The sequence below is a fragment of the Dermacentor andersoni genome, chromosome 8 (assembly GCF_023375885.2).
Source record: "Dermacentor andersoni chromosome 8, qqDerAnde1_hic_scaffold, whole genome shotgun sequence".
Taxonomy (NCBI): Eukaryota; Metazoa; Arthropoda; class Arachnida; order Ixodida; family Ixodidae; genus Dermacentor; species Dermacentor andersoni.
The window spans coordinates 74,279,776-74,304,323 of NC_092821.1; the positions used below are offsets into that span (position 1 = coordinate 74,279,776).

Below are 24,548 nucleotides of genomic sequence, written 5' to 3' on the forward strand. Positions count from 1 at the left end.
TGATGCAAGTATCCTAAGAAGAGTACTCATTGGTGCTGCTTCAGGACTTGGCGGACGAATAGAGTACTAACAGCTTCCATTTTTTTTTGCAAGTCACGTTCGCACATCACCCAATCAGCATCTTTATTATTTAAGAACGTGGTCTGCGATCTTCAATGAATCATACCAACACAGGTCCAAGCCATTCGGAAATCAAGCAAGCTCAAAAATTTGCCACGAATCGGAAGGTCTCGGTGACGTCCTTCAAGCCAGTGTCTCACGTGATTTTCAATGTGGACGGCCTGCTTTTAGGTGAGTGGTAAACAACGTGATTTTCAAAAACACACTCAGCGTTTCTCTTTGTAGCAGTCTCACTGAATTACCGTAGCGTGAGTTTTCCTTCGCCGTGGTAGCAATGACGTCCTTAACACAAAATGAGCACGTTGCACAGGCGAGTGCCAACAATAACGGCAACCGAAGGGCTCGATTTTAGGTAGCCAGAAACACAGAAAACCGAATATAAAGTGTGAGCACTAGAATGCTTTCTCTGGTTCAATTCTTTGTCACTTCGTATGATTATTACGCAGGCGCTATTTATTCCACTGAGCTGGCACATCTACATAAAAGACGTTCCGATCGCTAGATAAAGGTTGGCCGCATGAAAAGCTCAATCTTGCTAAAATTTCGACAGGGGGGCTTTTGTTACGTACGATGATAACCGATTTTATACGCACATCTTAATAATCCTGCTCGAAACTAATGAGGCGTGTAGTCTTGTCATTACCATCCCCCGACGCAACGCGCAATTTCGGGCAATGTTTATTTTCAAAGAGCTATTGAACCACTTTATGTAGAAATCTAGAAATTCATTTGACGGTAAAATACATTATTTCATAAATACTTCGCAGCAAACAGCATTTCGCTATGCGTTCAGCAGAAGCGGAATTATAGGCAGTCAAATATCGCCTTTATTCCCCTTCACGGTGTTTCCAACCCTTCTTCAGTGCCTTGCACTGCAAAGGTTGTTGCGGATCGGGGTGGTGACCGCAAGGCTCCGCCTTCCGGTCTTCACCGTGGTGCGATGTTCAAATTTTATTTGGTATGTTCACGTAGACGCCACTACCCATTTTGGCGCCTATGATGCGCCACATTCAGAGGCTATTCCAGAGTTCATGGCGGAGTTCATGGCGTGCCATCCCTTTGTTTTGCTGCGTTGTGCTGGATAACTATACTCGCGGACAGCTTTTTGTGGCTGTGATTGGAAAGCTACAAGGGCGGAGGTTCTGCAGATGTGCTGCCGCGCCAATTAGTCCACCAGCATTTCAATTTGCTTTTGGTTGCTCGGAACAGACGCTGAATCGATGCAGCTTGCACGTGCGAATGTTTCGCGTTTGCCCAGATGCTGAATTTCAAAGCCGCAAATAAGTAAAATTTTACATTCATTGGCGTGTTTTGTATCATTTAACTGTTTCTGATCAGGTGTTTGTGTCTTCTCGTCCGCCGCTTAAACTAACGTGCATGAACATACGGGACTCTGTTTAGAAGCGCTTTTACAATTTGTCCGCGAGTATAGGCGTGGTTTTTCTCACAGCGAGTGACAAGAGTAGCACCAGCACATTTCGTTCCGCTTGAACTCCTCGACGACAACAAAATTGCAAAGAGTTGAACACGCTTAATCCTAATGTTTGCACCTGCAAGTAGGTCGGCAGCGTGCACATAGCCTAAGCAACGGTTTCCACACTATGGACTCGGTTTTAAAGGATTCATAACGTAACGAGCTTCGACCATGATGGCAACACACTTCGTGGGTGTGTAACTTGGTAAACCTACACGAGCTGCTCGTCAGATGTTGCAGCTCGGGCCTCCAGTAATGTCACCCACGAATGTCGATCAGAGGACGCTGCTCTTAATTGGCTAGCTGCAGCGATCTCAGGAAATAGGCTCAATGAACCGCGATAGCCATGACATCTACGCTACCCTGCGGACGCGTCACTACAAGCAGCTGTAGTGGATAACTACTAGGCCCACGAGAGGGATGAAGTGCGGGCACGCCTTCATGTCCTTCATACAATTCCGGCAACGTGGTGCGGACCAGCTTTGTCCTGCAACCAGCTTGGCCGACGGATGGTAGCAAGATCTATATTGCGGCATTTTTACCTAATAACTCTAAATGAAATGGAATCTGCAAGGCGTCTATCGAGAAGCTGCCAGGAGTGACGGTGCGCTGGCAAGCCTCCGTGTAGTCTTGCCTTAAGCTTAGCACGGTTCGAGGCTAGCCGGTCGTTTGAAGCCTCAGTATTAGCTTTCTGTTTAGCTTATTGTTTAGCTTAAAGCATGAGTGTTACCTGAGTGTTTGAACTTAGCGAGATGCGACGGATACGACACTTATAAGCAGCGTGGCCAATGTTTCATTCCTACGTGGACGGGCACGGCCGAGTGTTAGCAGACGACAGTTGGCCATAGTACGACTTACTTTTTCAAGTTGGTTTTTCTTATCCGAATCCGAAACTTAGGTTTTCATTACTCTAGCATGTTTATTAAACTGCACCAGCGAATGTACACAGTAAAGGTAGAAAGAAGCGCACTGATCCAAGCACCCTTTTTCATTGATGTCAGCACCAATAGCAGAAGCATACGCGAATATGGTTCTTGATGGATTATGGCAGCCCCAGAAAGAATGAGGAGAACGCTTCCGTGTAAAAGAGAGCTTTTTAGAGAAAGGTGACATTGCGCTCTACTTGCGAGCTTCCCGCGTCGCACTCGAGTGCAAAATTTGGCTCACGTGTTCACAATAGCGAGTGGTTGGGATATTGTATATAACTCAAAGGCGTGTGACGAGGTATACGAAGCATTTCTATCTTTACTTAATTAAGCATATAATCAATCATTTCCTGTTGTTTCAAGCAAAAGAGCAAACCGTTAACGATAACCTTGGACAACAAACCACTGCCTCAAGATGGTAAAAAAGAAAGAAAATCTTTTTTAAAAATTCATGACCACACGTAATCCTGTAGACTGGAAAAAAATTACACAACACAGGAACAAAACTGAATTTCTGCTACTTAGTGCAAAGCACAATTATCTATTCAATTTCTTCCCGACTGGTCATAATACCAAAGCAGGTGTTGTATGGAGGACAATTAAGGAACTTTTAAGGCGGCCCTGTGCACATCACAATATTGCGAAAATCATTTTAAATGACAAACCTGTTTATGGCTACATTCTTGCAGAAGCCTTTAATAGCTTCCTTGTAAACATGGTCAATATTTCTTACCACCTTGATGCTACAAGAATGGTCCCCAGGAACATAAACCGTTTGTTTCTCAAACTAACAAGTTAAGTAGAGGTTCGTGCAATATTTGCTTCACTAAGCAATACCACGTCATGCGCCATAGATGGTATACAAATAGAACCTATTAACTATTCGCTTGACTTAATCTCCGCACCAGTTATTCTTGTCTTTATTTTGGCTCTTTCTACGGGAGACTTCCCTAAAAATATTTAAGTATCGAAAGTGATTATGGCTTTTAAAGGGGCGACAAACACAACTTGTCGAACTACAGCCCAATTTCTATTTTGCCCGTATCTTCCAAAGGCTTGGAAAGCATAATGCATGACCGAATTTGAAACTTTGCTGAAGAATTCAATCTTATAAACACCACTCTATACGGCTTTCGCGAGGGAAGGTCCACTGAACAAGCGCTTTTAGCTCAAAAAGAAATTATACTCAAAGCCTTTGAAGAAAAAGAGCTCGTAGCTGGCTTGTACATCTATCTTTCGAATGCATTCGACCATCTAAACCACACAGCGTTGCTAAATAAACTTGAACTTTACGGAGTGCGAGGCTTGCCTTTAACACTTATAACTTCTTATCAGTCATACCGCGTGCAAAGTGTTGCTATAGGTGATACTTAAGGCGATAAGCACTGGGTATCCCCAAGGGAGAATTCTTGGACCACTATTGTTCAATTTTAATGTCAATGATATTATTTGCACAAACCAAAAACCAACATTTGTCATGTGCGCAGATGACACAACACCTTTATTTCGTCATACTGATTGCAAATCGCTTCAACGTGACACAAATGAATGGCTTGAAGATATGAGCGCATGGAGTACATTAAACTCCCTAGAGATAACTGCTAATGAAACCAAAGTCATCTTTTTCATTCCAAGACAATCGCCCGCCGCACTAACATGAAATATTATTCTTAACAATTCTGCTGTGGAGGTGGTTGACTCAATTAAAACACCTAGAGTATACTTTCATAAAAATATGTCCTGGGTTACCCACGTCAATTAAGTAATTACTCGAATGTCAAAAAACTGTCGGCATATTGGCAAATTTCCACTTTATTCTACCATCTAGTATTAAACTCTCCATCTATTATGCACTGTTTGCCTCTCATTTGAATTACTGATTGCTTGTTTGGGGTAGAACAACCTTAAAACACAAACTGTCCACATACACTTCAAAAAAGAAAAGAACAAAGCACTTCGACACATGGCTAGTGAGCCTCTCCACGCCCATACTAAACCCATGTTCAAGTGCTTTAACCTTGTCGGTGTTCCCTGTCTTTACGCATATACGCTGGCAATAAAATACGAACAAAATATTCTCACCCCTAAAAAGATGCTAGATTCTATTGATCATTTAACATTGAAGACACGCATCTACCCTACACGTCGTACAATTATTTGGAGCCTGCCGTATTCCCGTACATGTTACGGCACGCAGATGCTTCGAGACAATCTCCCTCTTCTTCTGAATTATCTGCATGAAAGCGAGTTTTAAATAGAAAATTTAAATTAAAAAACTTTAAGCGGATTTTTTTGTGCAACTGTAGGATACCTTATATTTATATTGTCTATACTTTGTATAATTCTCTCAAATTACACTGATTTACATTGTTATATGCTTTATATTCTCTTTTGCGTCCCGTTATGTTACTCGTACCTGTGTTTGTATCACACTTGTATTATAATTGGGACTGAATAGTATTAGTAATTTTATTTTTTCCCTGCTCAACATGGCTTTCTTCCACGTGAAGCTTCGTGAAGTGAAAAAGTTTTCTGCTTTTGTTGAGGCCTCCCTCCATTTCCTAATGAAAAAATAAACTTGATTTGAATTGGTTTTGATTTGTTTCATACAGTTATCCACAGAAAGTGCTTGTCAACAAGCCCGAGCTGTGGCTCAAGACACCTTTAAGCACCGCATTTGACACATGTTTGATGTCAGAAAATTTTTCTTATGTTATCGCATGCATTAGAAGGTTCACAAGCGACGCCGAAATGTCCACTGTATTTTCTGAGGATGCACATTATGACAAGTGCAAGCAGTGATGTCACGAGGTCACCGTAAGGTTGGTAATCCTTGACGAGGGGCTAGGAAGAGGTGCACGTCGACATAAGTGTGACGCGAAAGGCAGTAGTAAAGCTCAATATTAGTCCACGGCTTCATGCAAGTGTCGGTAGCCAAAAGTCGCAGTTTCTAACGGTAGCCAATAGTGGCAGCAAAATTAGTAGACAGTTATACGAAGTAAGGATAGCAGTTGTATAGACCGCATTAACTTGTAAACATTCGCGTACTAACTGAATTAAAGAGAATAATGTCAGCGCGCAAAGCGAAACATGAGCATATCGCACTGGATGACCGCAAACACTCGCTGTCATAACGCTCGCGTGAGCAAGCGCGACCGGAGCAGCGACTGAAGTGAAATTCGTGCTGTCTATCGCTTTAACGCGGACTGAGCTGAGAGAACGCAGAACGCACATGGGTATGAATACCTGCAGATCGTTTTCAACATACGGCACGCGTGACCAGCCACCGCCACTCAAAGTACGCAGTTGCTGGCGCAGTAGAAGCTCGCCTACTCTCCCTCCCGTGCTGCCTTCCCACTTTCCTCCGTTTCGTGCGTGAGGCTGAGCTTCGATCTTCAGCTCTCCTTGGGCCCGGTCGTGAATTACGCAGTTACTGCCGGAGCACTACGCAGCACCCCCCCACCCCCGCCCCCCTACCTCGCTCCTGTCCATCCACGGCCTTTCGCCCAACGGAGACGGCACGTTTCCTCTCCGCCTGCTTCCCTCGATTGAGCCGCGATCGTGGCTCCCCTAGCGTGCTTTCACTCGCACATACAGCACACCGCGCGCGGCAGCGGTGCTCTCGCGCTTGGACTTGATACGGAACATCACGGCGACGGCAAAAATGTGCGTGGAGTGTCCATATACTTGCAACAGCAATAAGGCGAAACCGTTACTCGCGCGTGTGCTTTTGCGAGAAGCTCCGTTTTCGAGATGACAAATGATGGCATCATTCGGTAATGTTAGCTTCTGTACCTATTGCATAAGAGCGCAATCTGCACAAATCGCATCAACAAATCGCATCAGAGGGAAGGAGCAAACGTTGCCTTGCTTCGCGGGCCTCTCTGAGCCGATGGCGCTGTTTCCGATAGCTCCGATTGCTCTTAGAAGGTAGCTGGCCATCTGATTGGGTGGAGCAGGTATACATTCCATAAGAGCGCTCCTTTGCGTTGATACGAGATAATTGTGCGTTCGAGTTCACCTCAATACCCATTGCTCCTTCGCCACTGCTGTTCATGGCGAGTTCAAATGGCCGGAGGTATCTGTGACCCGTCAGGCATCCCGAACGTGTGTTGTTTCGCGTAGAATTGCAGTGTTCAAAACACAAACACATTTATGATTGGCAGCCGTTGCTGGAACCCCTGGTAAACTTCAAAGAATAATAAAGTTAGGGCCTGACAGCGTTAACGGCTTTTAAATGCATAAGCATTGATGTGGCTTACCCAACGCGAAAACCGTCCGCCACGTAAGAACAAAGTGTCGGCCGATCCCCGAGATACCGCAATACCAGGCCTACCCGCGGCAGAGATTACGCAGGCTTCAAGCACTCAGCATAGTGAAGCGAAAATAGTGTACACCCTTTAGAATTACGCATACGATATAGATACATCCCTCAGTAGCGAGCGGCTTTACTTTCGTGCTGCCTGTCACTTCCAAGCGAACGAAGCAGCGAGAACAGAGCGCTGACAGATCTCTCAGCACGCGCCTCAAGGTTGTTTCCCATGGCGCGATTTTCAGTCAGCGACACAGCGAATTCCGTCCCTCAGCGACCGCCACCACGTCGTGCGCTCTCCGCGACTGGATTCCAACAAGTTTCTTGCGCCGTCGCTAAGTCGCAGCGATCGTCGCGATGTGGGCGGGGCAATGCGTGTGACGAAACAAAGCGCCGTCAAAATAGGCGCTTTCCTGTTTTGTCACGCGTTGGTAACTCTGTGGAGCAACGTCACGCGCCAGCTTTAGCTATGTTTTAATAGGGCGTACCCACCAGCGTTTGTCGCTAGGGAGCCTCATAAACGTTTTTATTTTCTTCCGCTCACACAATTCGTTTAAAAGGAGACGCTGCACGCTATCCAGGTCGGGAGAAGGATGCCGCTTCAAGATAAGGCACGTAGCCACTTGATCGCCACCGTCGTCAACATCTTCATCGCTACAAATTGCGCCAGCGGCTTATACATGCGCTTCTGCAAAAGCAAATACTCAGCCAGAAAAAAAAACTCGTGTCTTCCGTAGTAACAAGGAAACTAGAGTCTACTAAACGAAACCACCCCACCGACGCCGCACAAGCCGCAGGCCCATACATGCGGTGTTGTGCAGCACCTCACTCACCGTATCTGGAAGCTATCGCAGTGTCCACGCTTTTAAACGTTAAAGAATGGTGCACCCATTCTATCATCGAATAATAATAGGAAAATTCGAATATTTGACTAGTTTCCATGTTGTTTTATTTAACGATGGAGGCATGGATACTTCGTGAGCAGGGGGCAACCTTGGGCACCGCTGCGACGGAAATCGCGCTGCCGCAAACGCATGTGAAAGTTGTCACGGAAAATCGTTCTACGACGTGCGCGGCAGAACGAGCTTTTTCCGCCCAAATCGCGCCATGTGAACACCTTTCACCCTATCCCCATCGCAGACCTCTTTCAAAATATGGGCCCATGCGTCTCTCTTCAACGCGAAGCTGCAATAACAGAGGACGCGAGGCTATCAGCCGTCGGCGCACACTGTCGGCATCGCAGATTGCGTTCAAGATATGGTGCGACGCGAATGGATAAGGCGCTAAAGAGGGATACCAGCTTGTAATGATAAGAACGTCATAAGTGCCTACAGTAGTTTATTGCCTCATCAATTCACCTTGGGCCGCCGTCGGCAGCAGTTCGTGTCGCCGCAGCGCTGTCGTTTATACCGGCCATATCCAAGTTTCATAATATGGATAATGGCACCGTCCTGCGTGGAGGTGAGCAAGTGGTACAATAATTACGCATACTTAGAAAACTACCGGAGGAGTTTCTTCGAGGTTTTTTTTTTTCTAGCGCTTTCTTTCTTCTTGATTCTATTACTCCCATGAGGCAATACAAGTTACACAGGAGTGCATTTGTTTTTGCATCGCGCAAGTAATAGCAGTAGTCGCCCCGCCTTGAGCAAGAGCCGGTGCTGTGGGCAAGTTGTTCTTTTCTTCGAAAACTGAAACCTTTCGTTGCTTGATTTTTTTGCTATATTATCGGCATCGGAACTGTGCGTTACACACACTAGTTTCATTCAGCGCATTGACAGAAGTGTAGGTTGGTCTTTCAGCTTTGCAATTAGTCAAAACTAAATACGTTGTTAGAACATGCATGCTTTCACCGAAAGCGAGCCTACTGAAAATGTCACACAGATGCGAATAAACATGCAACAAACAGAGATTACAGTAAAGCTTACTGAGAGCGACTTTCAAGCTTTATTCTTTAACTGTGAACGCACCTGTCAGTTCACAATGCATATCAAAGTGAACCTGGCCTAGCGTAGACACGCTATTGCGTACTGTGGGTGGCGAGTGCTTCGATATAGACCATAACCAGCAACCGAAGTAACAGACAATGAACGCAAGCGCACAAAACCGTCGCCAGTATGAGGATCGTGTGCGACGCCTTAATTTTGACAACTACCCGAGTGTTATCTCCCTTCGATACATTGAAAAGCTAGGTGATGCTGTGCGCAGCATTCGTCACCGACTATGTAGCTCAATGCGACAACGCTATGCTACCACTCATTTTATACACCGAAACCAAAAATTTTTCTACGCAGAAAAATAAAACAACCGCAACGGTGAAACGAAATAACATTTCACTGAAGAAAGGCATGTCTAGCGAGTGCCTCCACCGCAGCTGTGGCCTCGTGCATAGGGCATCCGCCACGGCTACGGCAGGTGGGTGGTTCGACACTAACTGCCGGACAACCACCGGTGACTAAAAGGGTACAGGCGCTCCCCCTACCCGGCGTCCGGTAGCGTGCGGGATGTATCGACGCCTGGGGGAGGCTAACCGAAGATGCGGACTACCCTGCGAGGCACACAATTTTGAACGGTAGCTCCAAAAGCGTGGTGTGTTTCAAAAAGTCGTGGTACGCATGGCTGTTAGGGTGGCGTCTGCGCTGGGCTGCGCGCGATTTGTTCTATACCCAGTGATAGCCCGGTGACGCATGCAACCTAATAACACACACAGCCCCGTTACGAGTACAACCAAGTGACACATAAAGCCCGGTGGCCCAGTTACGAGTAATACCCAGTGACACGCACAACCAGGTGTCACCTCGCGGGTAGTGTTAGCCCATATTTTCAATTTTTTTTCCTGCACTAATTTGTCCGAGATGTTGACAATTCTAAATTGATACATAACTAAAGACAAGACGAAAACCGTGCAGATACGAAGCATATTTCGTATCTATGTGAAGGAAAGCTATTGTGAAACGGGAAGTAAATGTTCTATCTTCTGTCCGCCTTTAACAAGTTCTTTTGCGGCATAACGGTTACGTCCCTGCCTGGGAAATCAGCAAGTGTCATTGCCCGTATGAGTGTTGTCCCCTGTCTGTGAGCTATAAGGAACGACAATCTGGCAGCTACATATAGAGGTAGCCATTTTCAGGAGGGTTCGGTCAAATGGCTTGCCTTTAAAACAAGACTAAGCCGCAATTTAGCACTGCGAACTCTTCATGTATGCGATAGCATACCCGGATTGTGATAATTGCGGCAGCTCGAAAGCTGCAAATACGTGCGCGAGCAGCAACCTTATACAGTGTCAATCATCAAAGTGACATTCCTACACATCTTAACCTTTAAAACGTGAGATAACGTACACACTGTGACGCAATCGCGTGCACTCCGCATATCTCGAGTTTTCAGAGTCATACCTCAAATAAATGGGTCAACTCTGCTTCTAATGCTCTAAAAAATTGGTGACCGGTAGTAGGGTGGAATCTCCATCTTCCAGCAGAGCAGCCCAGGGCTGTAACTACTATGACCTACGTACGCACGGATGATTCTATCACGCCAAACGCACTCTTTCAAACTACTGCCACCGCCGTGAAGTGCCAGTTTTTTCGCGTTGTTCTATTGTGACAGCTAGCGCTTGGAGGAGCTGCATTAGACTGCAATGCCTGCATTTGAATTTCGTCTATATTGCTATCGCCTTTAAATATTGTAGTCTAATGGTGCTGGCTTAAGGCATTTGTTCGGTGCAGTTGAGCGTTCACACCACTATCTTGTACGGATTTCTTATATTACCTCAATAATCCATTTGCGAAGACGCCAAAGGCAGCCGCTAGCAGTCATGCCTTTTGGGTGGATTCGTCATAAAGCTTCAGTATATTACAATGCTCACCTTTCCTTATCGATAAAATACTGTCGCCAATGTTTTGTCCGGCTTCTCTTTTGCCAGCTCCTCAAACATCGAGCCCCATTGTCCTTCCCATTATCATAAAGTAGCAGGTGTAAGGATTTTCTGGTAACTTGAACGAAGAACACGTGTTGTGGTGCCTACATGGCTGTGCACACGGGTACACGTGCATTACGTCTTGATCTGCACAAGCTGCCCACATGCCATACGTTACCAGATATGAAATTACTGCTACATTTTGAGCCTTGTGCAGTTTAGCTGAGCAGCCCCATCGTACTGCGCTTCTGTTACCCTCTGGTATTTGTTTCACGAGCTCTCTTTTCTCTGTCAAAGACACCGAAAAGCTGTACACCGGAGCTGCGGAGAAAGTGGCCTCCCAATATGGCAAGAAGTTGACGTCGGAGCTTAAACGGTGGGTGCTGGGCACGCCAGACACCGACACGGCGCGCAGGATCGTCGAGAAGCTCGGTCTCCCGATCACTCCAGACGGCTTCATGGAAGCGATGGAACCAATATGCCAGAAGGTTCTCCCCACCGCCGAACTCATGCCCGGTGAGATCGCACCTCTGGGAACCACTTTACTTCATTGAATCGTAACTACATCAATCCATGCCTAATATTCTGACTACCGGGAAAACGGGGTGTCCTTGATTTTCCTAGCAACCAATTTTAGTTTCGCTAATGAAGTACTTCATGTGTATCAACCACATTAGTGCCATATGTTCTCTTGTGTTTGTGGTGATGACAGAATGCGAAATTCCAGGTTTCGATGGTTACGAAGAAGAAAAGCCTGTCTCAGCTGACTATATGATAATTAATCACTGGGAGCAGAGGTCACTACCAGTGTGCTCATTGATTCGCTTAGCTACTGTTACTACAGCGCAATGCTGAGTAACAACTGACATTTCTCGCAGCCAATGGTAGTTACGCATATGAAAAACTTGAAAATAATCATTTGGGAAGCATAATTTATGACGTAGTTCTCACAGAATATGACCTATTTGTAGCGAGAGTATAGCTTCGTAATTTTCTTTTCCTTTTGTGGTAGTGTTATATTCCGAACAACATGTGTGTTCCCCTTATTGCGCATCGTCAAAACGTGGTTTTCTCCCAGTTTCACAGCATAGATGCTATTTGTGCAATAAAACGCGCCGAAACATGGCGAAACTTGTGCATCTATGCTCACATTTCGCAATATCTTATTATTCCATAATCCGCCCTCTGCAAGCACAGATTAGGAGAGACTTGTGCTGGCCACGCATCAATATCTCTGTAAGAAAGCGAATTTGAATATCTTCTCAGCACGTGGGTCAATGTCAAGTAGAGCCTTGGTTGTTTGGCTTTTTGGCTTCCATACCTCTCGATATATTAAACTGATAGTCTTTAGACCTTGTCATGTTCGTATGCTGCGGTATTTGCAATCACCTAATTTTGACTGTTTCCATAAAGATTTAGTTGACGGTACGGTTAGCTCGCGTACTGTCTTCTTCTAGTCTGCGTGTGTGTGTGTCACTTCGCGCTACAATACAAGAATATGCGCTACAAGCACGTCACGTGATGCCAACCTTGGGTTGCCCCCACTGTGTTCGTTCTGTAACTATCGCGGTCGCCTCTTTCGATCAAAACTGGTAGCACTCTTTAAGTATACTCAAACACTCGACGGCCTTCAAGCAAAGTTCTCCCTACCATGCGTGTATGCAGGTGCTGACCGCATCGTGCGCCACCTGCACGCTAACGGCATCCCCATGGCCGTCACGACCACCTCGAAACGCCCTTCATTTGACCTCAAGATGACCCGGCATCAAGATCTTCTGACACTCTTTCACCACGTGGTCTGCTCGGGCGGAGAACCGGATGTAAATCGGGGCAAGCCACAACCAGACATATTCCTCGTTACCGCGTCCAGGTTCGATAAGAAGGCACTTCCCGAAAAGGTAGCGCGTGAATAATTTCATCAAGATAACTTGTATATGTTCTTTTTGTTCGACCGCAGTGCCGTGCTTCGTGTTTTCAACAGGCAATGTTAGTTTGTCCCTTACGCAGGTGCTACCTTTTCAAATATTTCACTCCGAGACATGTTCTTCGATGCATGTTTTAGAGACATCTCATACCGCACACGCAGTATATAAACCAGTAGTAAGACTTAGTTTGCTGACTAAACAGGCTCAGCTGCAACCTGTTCTAACATTTCCTTTTGATAACCTAACATATCCTGATATTCGAGTCCGCAGGGAGAGGCCTTCGTCTTGAATTGGACATAAAAATGGCCTAGGAATGATTATGATAATGATGATAATGACATAAGAAAAGGAATTGCAATTCCTCGCACCTCTTTGCCACAGGTGCTGGTGTTTGAAAACTCTCCCATGGGTGTTGAAGCTGCCTTAGCCGCCGGCATGCAAGTTGTCATGGTTTCAGCACCTCGTGTCGACGAAGAGAACCCGCGCCAAGCCACCGTGCACCTCACCTCGCTACTGGAATTCAAGCCAGAGCTCTTTGGTCTCCCTTCTTTTCCCGATTCTCCGAAAAAGAAGTGAAGCACTGGAATAAAGATTCGCAGTCGAAGAAATATTTTGTAGCCTATCTGATGCAATAGTTGTGTCTATTCAGTGCACGTTGCATAAAAACACATTTCCTCTTCATTTTGAGGTTCGGTGATCTATCCTCACCCACACAACTTATTGAACGCCCGGATCTGGTAAGTGCGACCTATAAAAAATAACTTGTCTTGTTCAAACTGCGACATAGCAGGTAATGGCCCCGTCTTCCGGAAAAAATTCAGAGTAACAGGCACTAAAGAGAGAGAACAAAGTTAGTTAAACGTGCGCCATACAATGGGACACGGCGGCCGCCGGGACTTGTGCGAAGTGGTAGCCGTGCCACATTGCACCTTATTTGCTTGCTTGAAGCATAGAAGAGGCGACTAGGGCTTATGAGGGCGAGTGGCCGATCAACAGCCTACATGATGCTTGCTCAGTGAGTTGCATACAGTCAAATTTCACGAACTGTATGTGCCTATATAATTAAAATGTAATCTCCTTTCAGCGTATTTTCTTTAAGTTTGCAACCATCTCTTCCTGGTACGAAGTCGATGCTCATAGAGACACGGTGCGATAGTGGTACTTGCACGTGGGGCAATGCAAAAAATACGTCGCACATATGTTGTGTGCCGCAAAGATACAAAGCGAGCTTATATGTTGGGTGTTACTGGCGAAGTAGGCTATCACAATGTAATTTCATGGTGTTTTTAAGGCAATTAGTTCCTTGGCTAGTTACCTTCGCTTTCTGTTTCTGGTATGATTGTATGGGATGTGGAGCGAAGAGGTAGCGGCCGTGGCGCCGGTTCGTTTAGGCTGGCCTGCCATGGTGCCGCGGGATCTTGAGAGCAGCTCATATAGCTTAGGTCGTTGTTGTTGTTGTTGTTGTCCTGAGTCAAGAACGCTAGCCTGATGATGATGATGATAATGATGAAGCATCAGTTAATGGCACAAACCCACTGAGGGGGATAGGCCACGAATCGGGTGGTAATATGATTCAATAAATAAAATAAAATAAATTGGTTAATAAATAAATAACCCGAAAAAAGAAAAGAACACAAATAATACAAGATGCAAAATAAACTATGAATACATGAGATAAAGTATCGATCAATAGTATAGTAAGCCTTGCGTTGATAGGAATGTTAAAGAAAAGGATATACTTAAACTTGAGTAATGAAAATTATGAATAATAATAGTAAGATTTAAACTGTGAATTCGTGCTTTTACTTTTTGAATTTTCTAAAGTGCAGTAGAAATAAATCAATTCTTGAAACTAAAAACTATTAACAAGGCATTCTTTTTGAGCCACATAGAAAATTATAAATGGCTAGGCAAACGTTCCTGTGGCTATATCCCAAAACAGTTGCTCCAAGGGAGAGTATAACAGTGCTACTTAAAGGTAATCCTAAATTTTGAAGTAGAATTTCTAGACATAGGTTTCGATGAGTAGAGAACCGCCGGCATGATAATAAAAAATGGTCTATAGTTTCTGGTTCATTGCAGAGGTAGCATAGAGGGGATACCGCCAGACCACATCTGTGCAAGTAAAAATTAAGTGTTGGAAAACGGCCACGCAGCCTGGTAAATGAAACTTCAATTTTCCGGTTAGGACACCATTGCCGGTTCCAAGAATAATTTAAGTGTAAAAAATCTGAAGATTTTGCTAATCACAGAGCTTTTTTGTCCTCGCTCAAAGAAAATTACCGATATCTGGCTGCAGTAATGTGCGCAGTTGCCGGCAGCACAAATAGCACAGGACCTGCTAAAGAAGCTCGTGCTAAGGAATCGGCTGTTTCATTAATATGAATGTCTCGGTGGCCAGGGACCCATACTACATGCACTAAACTTAAGTGAGGTGGAGCTAATGAATAAAACGCGTTTCCGGTTGTCGACTTTGTAGACGCAGTAAGTGCCCTGCATACAGATAGAGAATCTGTGACGACAATAACTCTTGTAATATGAATGGGTAAGTTCCGCAAGGCAAGAACTATTGCCAGAAGTTCGGCATAAAAAACTGATGTGTAATCTGGTAGGCCAAGTGAAAAAGACCAATTGAGGGATGGTGAGTAGATACCCACATCTGCCTTCTCTTCACACGAAGAAGCATCGGTCGCTATTACGTTTATTTTGAAACGGGCCAAATAATCTTGTAAACGGTCATTCAAATATGTTGTGGGCAGAAATTTCGCATTGTGTGGAAAAATGTCTGCAAATTCAATTTTCAGTGACCCCGGAGACCTATGGAGCGGAATTATTTCTCTAAGGCGAACAATTAAAGGTGCTAATTGTGCTTGCTCAGATACAACTGGCGGGGTATGGAACCGTGACCACGTGGTCTCAAAAAATGGACTTCGTTCACTAATAAATGCACATTGTCCACGTCGTAGCGAAGAATCATAAGCTCTTAAGTAGGTTTGAATCGTAAGCATGCGGAATCGTGTGTGAAGAGTAGGTAGGCGCGCTTCCTGGTATAATACATTATTAGCAACGAGTTTAGGAAGACCTAAACATAGTCGAAGAGCTTCTCTTTCGAACAGAACAAGGGGCCTTAATTTATATTTTGCACTTCCGGAGAACAAAACACAACCAAATTCTGGAATCGGTCGTACATACATACGATAAATCATAATTAATTTGTCACTTCGCATACCAGAACGTCGGTTACTGATTCTGCGTAGTAAACCTACGGCTCGTGTCGCCTTCGTTCCGATATTTTCTATGTGAGAACACCAGTTCAGTTTTCCGTCATATGTGATACCCAAGTATTTAAGCGACTCTACCTGAGGAATGGTTCTCTGTTCATATACCAATGATAACTGTAACGGCCCGGAAAGCGGAAAAACGAGGACTGCACTTTTGTTTACGTTTAGTGACAGGTGCAGGTTGCGAAGCCACGTCTGTAGAGTACAGAGGTACGTTTGCAAAAACAGGTGAAGGGAATGGATGTCTCTAGCTGTCGCGAAAAGTGCAATGTCATCTGCATAGACATACAGTTTCACATCCTGGTGCAGTGGTACTGAATTTGTCAACAGGCTAAATAGTATAGGAGACAGAACAGCCCCCTGGGTCACCCCTCGTGTCTGATCGAACATTCTTGAAGAAAAGCCGTTTTGAAAACAATGAACTTTTCTGTTTCTTAGAAATTAAAAAATCCACGCCGTTATATATTTCGGAAAATTGTAGGACTGTAATGTGTCCAGCAGTAGAGAGTGCTCAACGCTGTCATAAGCTTTTGCTATGTCAAGTGTCACTAAAGTGCTAACTTCCTTTCTATGCTGAGCAAGTTGGATGCGGCTTTCCAAATATACATGCGCACACCAAATGGAGAGACCGGGCCGGAAACCTATTTGACTTGGGCTCAGTAACAAATTTTCAGATATATGATCCATCATACGATCATATAAAACTCTTTCAATTAGTTTTACCATATTTGACGTAAGAGAGATAGGCCTAATTTTGTCAAGGTTGTAGCCAGCTCCTTGTTCTTTAAGCAGAGGAATAACTTTGGCTGTCCTCCATTCTGGTGGAATCCAAGCATTTTTTAGAGAAGAATTAACTGCGTTAAGAATGTCATCAGAAGACATTTCAAACAACATTTTTAGCATGGCATTGGAAATGCCGTCAGGACCTGGTGCTGAGGCAGGCAGAGATCTAAGGACATTAGAGAGCTCTGACACTGTGACTTCCACGAAGTCATCAGCGATGGGAGGCCTTAGTGACCCATTCGGCAAACGTGATGTTAAGCGTTGCGCTAAGCCCTTTCCTATGAATTCTAAAGAAGCAGATAACTCGCGTAGTAAAAGTACTATCGATTCAGTATTCGGTGGTGTTTGTATGAATTTTCTGTATCGAAGGAATCTGAACAGAGCTTTTTTGTTGCTGCGCTTAGAGAGGAATTCATTATGTTTTTCGTCATACTTGTGTTTGGCATTCGATACTGTTTTCTTGAACGCAGCAGCTGCGAATTTATAATCACTCCAGTTACTCGGGCACTGATTGTAAAGTAATTTCTTCCACGCGGCTTTTCGTCTTCTATATTCCCGCGTGCAATCCGAATCCCACCAAGGAGTGGTAGTAGTTTTGCTTGTGTTAACATTAAATTGGGACATTTTAAGGGAACTTTTTACTACTGCGCGAAGCCTGATGGCTGTCATGTCATTGGGTAGCGTTTTCTGGGAATAGAGGGCCGTTTTCAAGATACTCTGAAATTTCTGGTAATTCACAAAAGTACGCGTCGGAGACTCCAGGGGAATAACAGGGCAGACAATGTCAAACCTAATCGGTAGATGGTCACTATTTGAAGCTGAGTCGACAGTACACCAGGAAGTTACGGAAATTCCTGAACTGGCAAATGTTAGATCCAATGCCGATTTAGAAAGACCCTGAATAAAGGTAGCTGACTTCGTGTTTCAGCAATAAAAATTTTGATTAATTTCCCAGTCGGATAATCGCTTTCCACATGAGTCCGTCTTCAAACCCCAAGACACATGGTGCGAATTAAAGTCTCCGGCTATCACAATTTCTTTCCTACAAGAGTTGACTACGGTATCGAGGAAACGAGTGTCATGCACGCCTGTGGGAAAATGTGTATTAACTAAGGAAAATGGGGAACAACCAGGAATAGTTACATCTATTGCTAGTATCTCACACTCCGTAGACATATACTGGTAGGAAATTTTTACTTTGTGGCATATTTTAGTTGCTATCAAGAAAACAAGTCCTCCGCCTCTCGATGGATGGTCCAGTAGAAATAAACGATACTTTTTTATATGAAAATCTTGGCCATTGGAGAGCCAAGTTTCCTGCAAAAGAATAATGTCGGGAGAAAGTTGAGCAACAATATATTAAATCAGTAGCTGCAGAAATAATGGAACGGCAGTTCCACTGTAATACCTTTAAATAACCTATGATGAATGAATGCCTGCTTTAGAAACCGCTTGCTCTAAAATACAGTCTTTTAAAAAATCTTTCTTCCAAAGACTGCCTTTACCGTACTTTGTTGGTTTTGATTGAGGGTCAGAGGTGGAAGAGTTAGGATTAGAATCTGACTTGGAAAGACTATCTTTCACAAACTTTTTGGTTTTTGAGTGCGGGACAGAGATTGATGAGTTATCGTCAGGAGATCTTGGGCGTTTAAGAGTCGGGAGGTCCGTTTTTACATCCTGGTTGTTTTCCGACACTGATCCAGAGAAGCATCCGTTGTCGGTCTGCTGAGTTGAAGTTGATGGCCCCGCATTGTCTGCGTCTTCTACAATAACTGATGAGGGATCCATTAGTTGTTCAGCATTTGATGTTAGGGTCTGTGTAATAATCTGCGAGCTAGCATTAGAATTCGCAAAAGGATAGAAAAGCTGAATCATTTGTGATGTCAACACTTGAGCTAGAGTCTCCGACAGGTTTGATGTTAGTCGTTCCATAACTTTTGACAACGCCTTTTCGACCGCTGTCGCAATAGAATCGGAAAGGGCTGAGTCTGCAACCATTTGCGGACGGGCTGTCACTCCTTCATATCCCTTAGACCTGCCCTGGACCTCAACAACAGCATCACGGCGTGAGCAACGTCTCCTTTCAATTCAATCTACAATTTGCATTTCCTGTGATCTTGCAGGACAGTTCGAGTAGTTGGCGGAATGACCACCACCGCAGAGACAACATTTCTCTTCTTTGGAGGAACAGTCACTAAAACTGTGGCTGTCTCCACAAGCACGGCAGCGGGGTGCAGATCTGCAGCCTCTGACGCTGTGGCCAAATCGCCAACACTTGTTACATTGCAGAATGCGTGGAGCTGGAGCTTCTACCTTGTAAATTAGGGGCCAGACCTTAATTTCTGTTGGCCGCATCGTTCCAGCACATGTAACTATGGCTGACTCTGTTGGTATTTTCTTATTGTCAATCACTCGACTGCACCGGTAAACGGAGATGGCGCCAGCCACGGAGAACATTTCTAAAATCTACTCAGGGGTTAAAGTGACGTCCACCCCTCGTACAATGCCTCTAGAGTATGCGAGATGTGGTGGTACGAAACAGCTCACCGGATGGGAAGCAAATGTGGAACAATTCAGCAGTACTTTGACACAGGTGTGGTCTGGCGAGCAGCAGAGTATGCCACCTCTGCCGAACTGACGGACCTCTGTGATTTGACGGAAGTGGGGTGAGGCCTTCTGCAATTCGCCCTGAATCGCTTTTGGGTTTTTCATATTGATCGTGCCTCCGTCGGTCGGCACCATGGCCACAGGAACAGTGCCGGCTCCACTGCGAAGAAAGAACTCAAGCGGCAGCTCCTGAGGAGCTACCGAGGCTGACCACGGGGAAGCCCCGTAGCCAGGTGATGCTACAGACATCAAGCAAGGCTAACACAAGAACACATCAGAAAAAAAAAAAAAAAAAAATATATATATATATATATATATATATATATATATATATATATATATATATATATATATATATATATATATATATATATATATATACATATATAAAGGTTATGTGAAAATACAAGCTGACCAAAGAAAATACCACCCGATACTTGACCTAAGCCCCCAAAGCAGAAGCCAGAACCGAGGAACGCGATTCTAAACGCAGAGTAAGCACAGCCGCCACGTCACCGTCTGTGTGACGCACGGACGGTGACGCCTCCTGCTCTGGAGGCGACAATCGTGTCGCTACAAAATGTTTGTGATTTGAATCTTCTAACCCGTACTTAGCCTCGTTCGAGGGGCCGAAAGAGGCTAGCAACAGGTTGTGGTGAAGTATACATGTAGGTACCAGTTGTGCCACATGGCTTACTCGTCATATAGTAGCGGGTAAATGCCCAACGGGAGCCAACAAGTATGTGGTGACACTGGGTATGCACCGCTGGTACTTGCCCGGTGGTTTCACTGGGTATGTGCCGCGGAGTATGTGTAACTGGAGCCACAGTGAGTACTGTGATGATGATCCTGAGTGTGATTATACTAGTGACGAGGATGATGATGATGCTATTAATGTCAATTATGATGATTGTGATAGTCATGATGATAATTACGACAATGACGATCATGACTGTGATGTTAACCAATAAAAACAAATTGGGAAGCAAATTGAACCTCTAGTTTATGTCGATCATAAATCATACGCTTTATAGAGCCACTTCTCACCCCCAAATCGCCAGGGAGGATATTGCTTTTCACCACCCGCAGCTAGCCATTGAATAGGTTTTGAAGCTTTCTCGGTCTGTGGCATAACCGTTTTCCTTCCTTGCTTGTGAAATGACTTTACAGTTTTTTGTGACACGCGGGCAAACTCGTGAACACCACCCCAGATTTACAGGCTCCATGACTGGTGTATATCTGCTTAAATTTGACTGAAGATAAATTCAAACAAATTCCACTATAGCCGAATGCAAATAGAACGATACCATGTTAGTGGTCTCGGGTGAAATTTCGCAGGTGTATTTCCATGGTAGCTATGCGATGTCATACATAGTTTATTAACACAAAGAAAAAACCGGCATATACCGTAATTATTGTTATAGCTTTAATTATTCTCAACTCTGCCGACCATAACACTGAACGGATTTCCCATGTTAGTGGGCAATCATTCTAAGATTTGCATGTCACGCTTTTAAAAAACAAGAAAAACTAATATTAGAAATGTGCTTATCCTACCATAAACGCAGACATTAAAGACTTTGCCTGCAAAACAACATGGCCCCACCTTCTTCTAAGTCATAATGTGATCAACCCACGGCGTTTGAGAAATTATGCTGTGCGAAGTATTTTACAAGTGCCTGGCTATAACAGGGTATTCGCAGTTCCACAAAGCACTTCAACGAACATGTTCGAAGGCGAGCAGTTGTGCGTGTAACTCGAGCATAGGTGACAACAGCAAAAGGACCACGACAGCGTTGATAACAATTGTGTGACGGACGGCAACGCCAGGGGGCAATTTGTACTCTGATAGTTGGACTCGAGTCTACGACATGCCGATTGTTAGGCTCTACATAAGTATTGGACATATGTGCGCAATATATATATATATATATATATATTGTGGTGTCATACGCGGCTCACCGTGTCATCCTTGAATGGCTTTTCCCTTCGCCTCCCATCACATGTATATGTGATAAACCAATAAAGAATCAATCAATCAATCATGTGCTCTGTGATAAAACGACGATGCCGCTATTACTACGACGAAGGAACATTAATAATCTGTTAGACGTAAAGCAATTTTGAAGCCGGTACAAATTCGCATAGCTTCTACGTAGTGTTAGCATCTCCTAAAAAGGGACAGTGAATTTTAGGCTTATGCCTAAGTATGTGCAGTCTATCACGGTCTCTGACATTGTCAGCTAGCACGAGGGAAGAACACGGGAAACTGGCATTGTACGCACGGGATACACTTCTCAAACAGCTGGCTGATTTTGACAAGCGAGAAATGTGCTTGAAATCGTGGCCCCACCTGCAGGCCCTGATGTCAGTTAAGGCCGCACAGTACCCGCAATCGTCCACGCAATGAATTATGCTTTGCAGTCTCGTTTTGAAATTTTCCAACTCGATTTCGAGCAACCACTGTGTGGTATGTCAGTTTATTTGCAATATTAGGGTGGATGATTAATGGTTGCATAATCACTGAAAGCCTGGCCTGGTCTTAATGAAGCAGCATTCACAGGGTAAGTAATTAGCAACTTGTCACGACCTTTGAATAACATTCAGCGTACCATGACCAAGGTCTACACTGCTAGGCCGCTTGTGTTTACTTATTTCGCCGAACCTCTGCATTTCTAAATCATCGGAAAACGTAATCGCGAGTGTCATTTGCAATTGTCGGAGCTTTTAACCTCAGCATACGACGACCATGTCGCGTTGCCGTGGCCCGAAAAGGAAAGCGTTTTGGAATTTGTGCACAAGGTTAAAACATTTCTGCAGACGACGGATTGCGGAGGCGACGGGAATATTAGTGGCATCTGACACGGTGAATATCCATTGACTCCTGCCACGTTCGTTAATGGGAAATGGTGCAAAACACCGGCAATGCATTCACCTCTACCATAAGCCTTGAGAAGCCGCGCCAAAACACGTGAACAAAGCAAAGCCCAAGCACGCAGGACGCGCTCAAACAAACGATTTATTGCAGCGTAAGGAAGCCGTTCGACGCCTACACATGAAGCGACCGCTACTTCCGAAAGCAAATTAAATGCGTGCGAGAATGCAGACGGAAGAAAAGCGAGTCCCTTGTCAATATTTAGAAGGGTCACCCTGAGTAATTTATTTTTCGTTTGCGAAACTATGGAATAGAATCAAAGTATTAACTCCAATAGAATAAATGCACAGGATTTTTCAGTTTTTCTCCGTGGTTTATGCTTGAACAGGTGCAATCGCATCAACTTGTTTGGCGAGTAAAGGACGGCAGATTAGGACGCGCATGTGTATGCGAGATAATGACGAAATACGTCCTCTTCTCCAACAAAAATAATGAACCTTTGTCACGGAAAGTTCTTCAAGTAAGCGTTTGACGACTGTTTATTTATTTATTTATTGAGCTCTTTATTTATTTATTTATTTATCCCAGTACCCACAGCGCCAGTTTGGCATTACAGTCGGGTGGGGGGGGGGGACACATATATTTCATTGACAAATCAAAGCAGTTTAAATAATATACACCAAGAGAAAAAAAAATGCAGTTCAGGGCAAATCGCCAACGCAACAAAAAAAAAAGCTGATAACCAGAGCATAACCGTACATGCGCAAAGTGGTTCTCGTTGCTCAAGCAGAAAGTACAGAACGAAAGATTGCACTTCACATGGCTGAAGCAAAGGCATCATTTGAAGATCACGATACAACACCACTACGCAACCTGTTCCACTCACTGGCCGTCTCAGGAAAAAAAGACATCTTAAAAAGCTCCGTTCTATATACATACTCTTTAATCTTAAGCGGGTGATCGCGCCTGAAGAAGTGTACTCCGGTGGCTTTATGTAGCTATCCCGATTGAGGCCACTTTTAGAATGATATATATTGTGCAAAGATTGTAATCTGAATGTTGTTCTACGATTTTGAAGTGTATTCCTGCCTAATGTTTCTTTTGTTTGGGATGCGCTATAATACCGAGTATAATATTGAACCACGAAACGGGCTGCTAAGCTCTGTACTCTTTCTAGTTTCCTTATGTCTGTCACCGCCCACGGGTCTCAGATCGTGCAAGCATATTCCAGTATTGGTATTATTTTAGTCTTGTAAAGTAAGTTCCTTGTTTCTAAAGGAAAGGATTTCGCATTTCTACGTAGCATAGCAAGAACTCTGCATGCCTTAGCAATTATATAGTTAACATGACGTTACCAGCATAGTTGAGGGGTCAACCCCAATATATCTATATTCACACGCGGATGCACGACTTGTGCCGTTAATGCTATACGTATACACATGTGGTGACCTTTGTCTCGTAAAGCACATCTGCACAGTTTTATCAAGATTTATACTCATGCCCCATTTCACACACCACTCTGCAACCCTGTCTAAATCCTTCTGTAGTTCATTGTATTCATCGGGACCTTTCATAATAGGGTACAAGATGCAGTCGTCCGCAAACTATCGGATGAAAGATGATATGCTAACCCGCCGTGGTTTCTCAGTGTCTATGGTGTTAGGCTGCTGAGCACAAGGATGCGGGATCGAATCCCGGCCACGGCGGCTGCATTTCGATGGGGGCGAAGTGCGAAAACACCCGTGTACTTAGATTTAGGTGCACGTTAAAGACCCAGGTGGTCGGAATTTCTGAAGTCCTCCACTACGGTGTGCCTCATAATCAGAAAGTGGTTTTGGCACTTAAAACCCCATTATTTAATTTAATTTTTTTCGCAGTGCCCTACGAACTTCCCTCGTGAACCACGGCTTACTTGTACCCCACGTTGCCGTCATTATCCATGACTGCACGAATTTTTCACGCAAGTCGAAAATTTTATTTTTAAGAAAACGCCACAATTCGTCTACGTTCAGCGATTCTGACAATGTTTCAAATTCGTCGAAATCCGAGTCGAGTGCCAACGAAATTTCATCGACTGGTGCCTTTCGGTATTTGTGCATCCGTCTACCTGCGTTATTAGCGACTTTAATGTACACCAATTTCTGTTTGCACAAAACACTGTTATGGTCACTCATGCCTGGCAAGATGAGCACAGGTCGCGTATCCCAAGGCAAATTAGTAAAAAGTAAGTCTAACACATTACTTCCACGCTTAGCTTGGCACACCAACTGCGATAGCACAAATGGGTTGTATAATTTCATCATTTCCTTTGCCAACGCCTTAGGCACATTAG

General features: G+C 44.4%; 1 protein-coding gene across 3 annotated transcripts in view; it reads left to right on the top strand.

Annotated features, from left to right (window-relative positions):
• LOC126538796 (uncharacterized) overlaps positions 1-13,278 on the top strand; it is a 51,237-nt gene extending 37,959 nt beyond the window's left edge. For 2 of the 3 annotated variants that reach the window (XM_055074992.1, XM_055074994.1), the window contains 4 exons: positions 175-291; positions 11,043-11,261; positions 12,411-12,643; positions 13,052-13,278. In XM_055074992.1, coding sequence (XP_054930967.1) covers positions 175-291; positions 11,043-11,261; positions 12,411-12,643; positions 13,052-13,246 — 764 coding nt within the window. In that variant the 3' untranslated portion in view covers positions 13,247-13,278. The remainder of the gene's footprint in view (positions 1-174; positions 292-11,042; positions 11,262-12,410; positions 12,644-13,051) is intronic. The other variant, XM_055074993.1, reaches the window with a different exon arrangement.
• Positions 13,279-24,548: the final 11,270 nt, after the last annotated feature.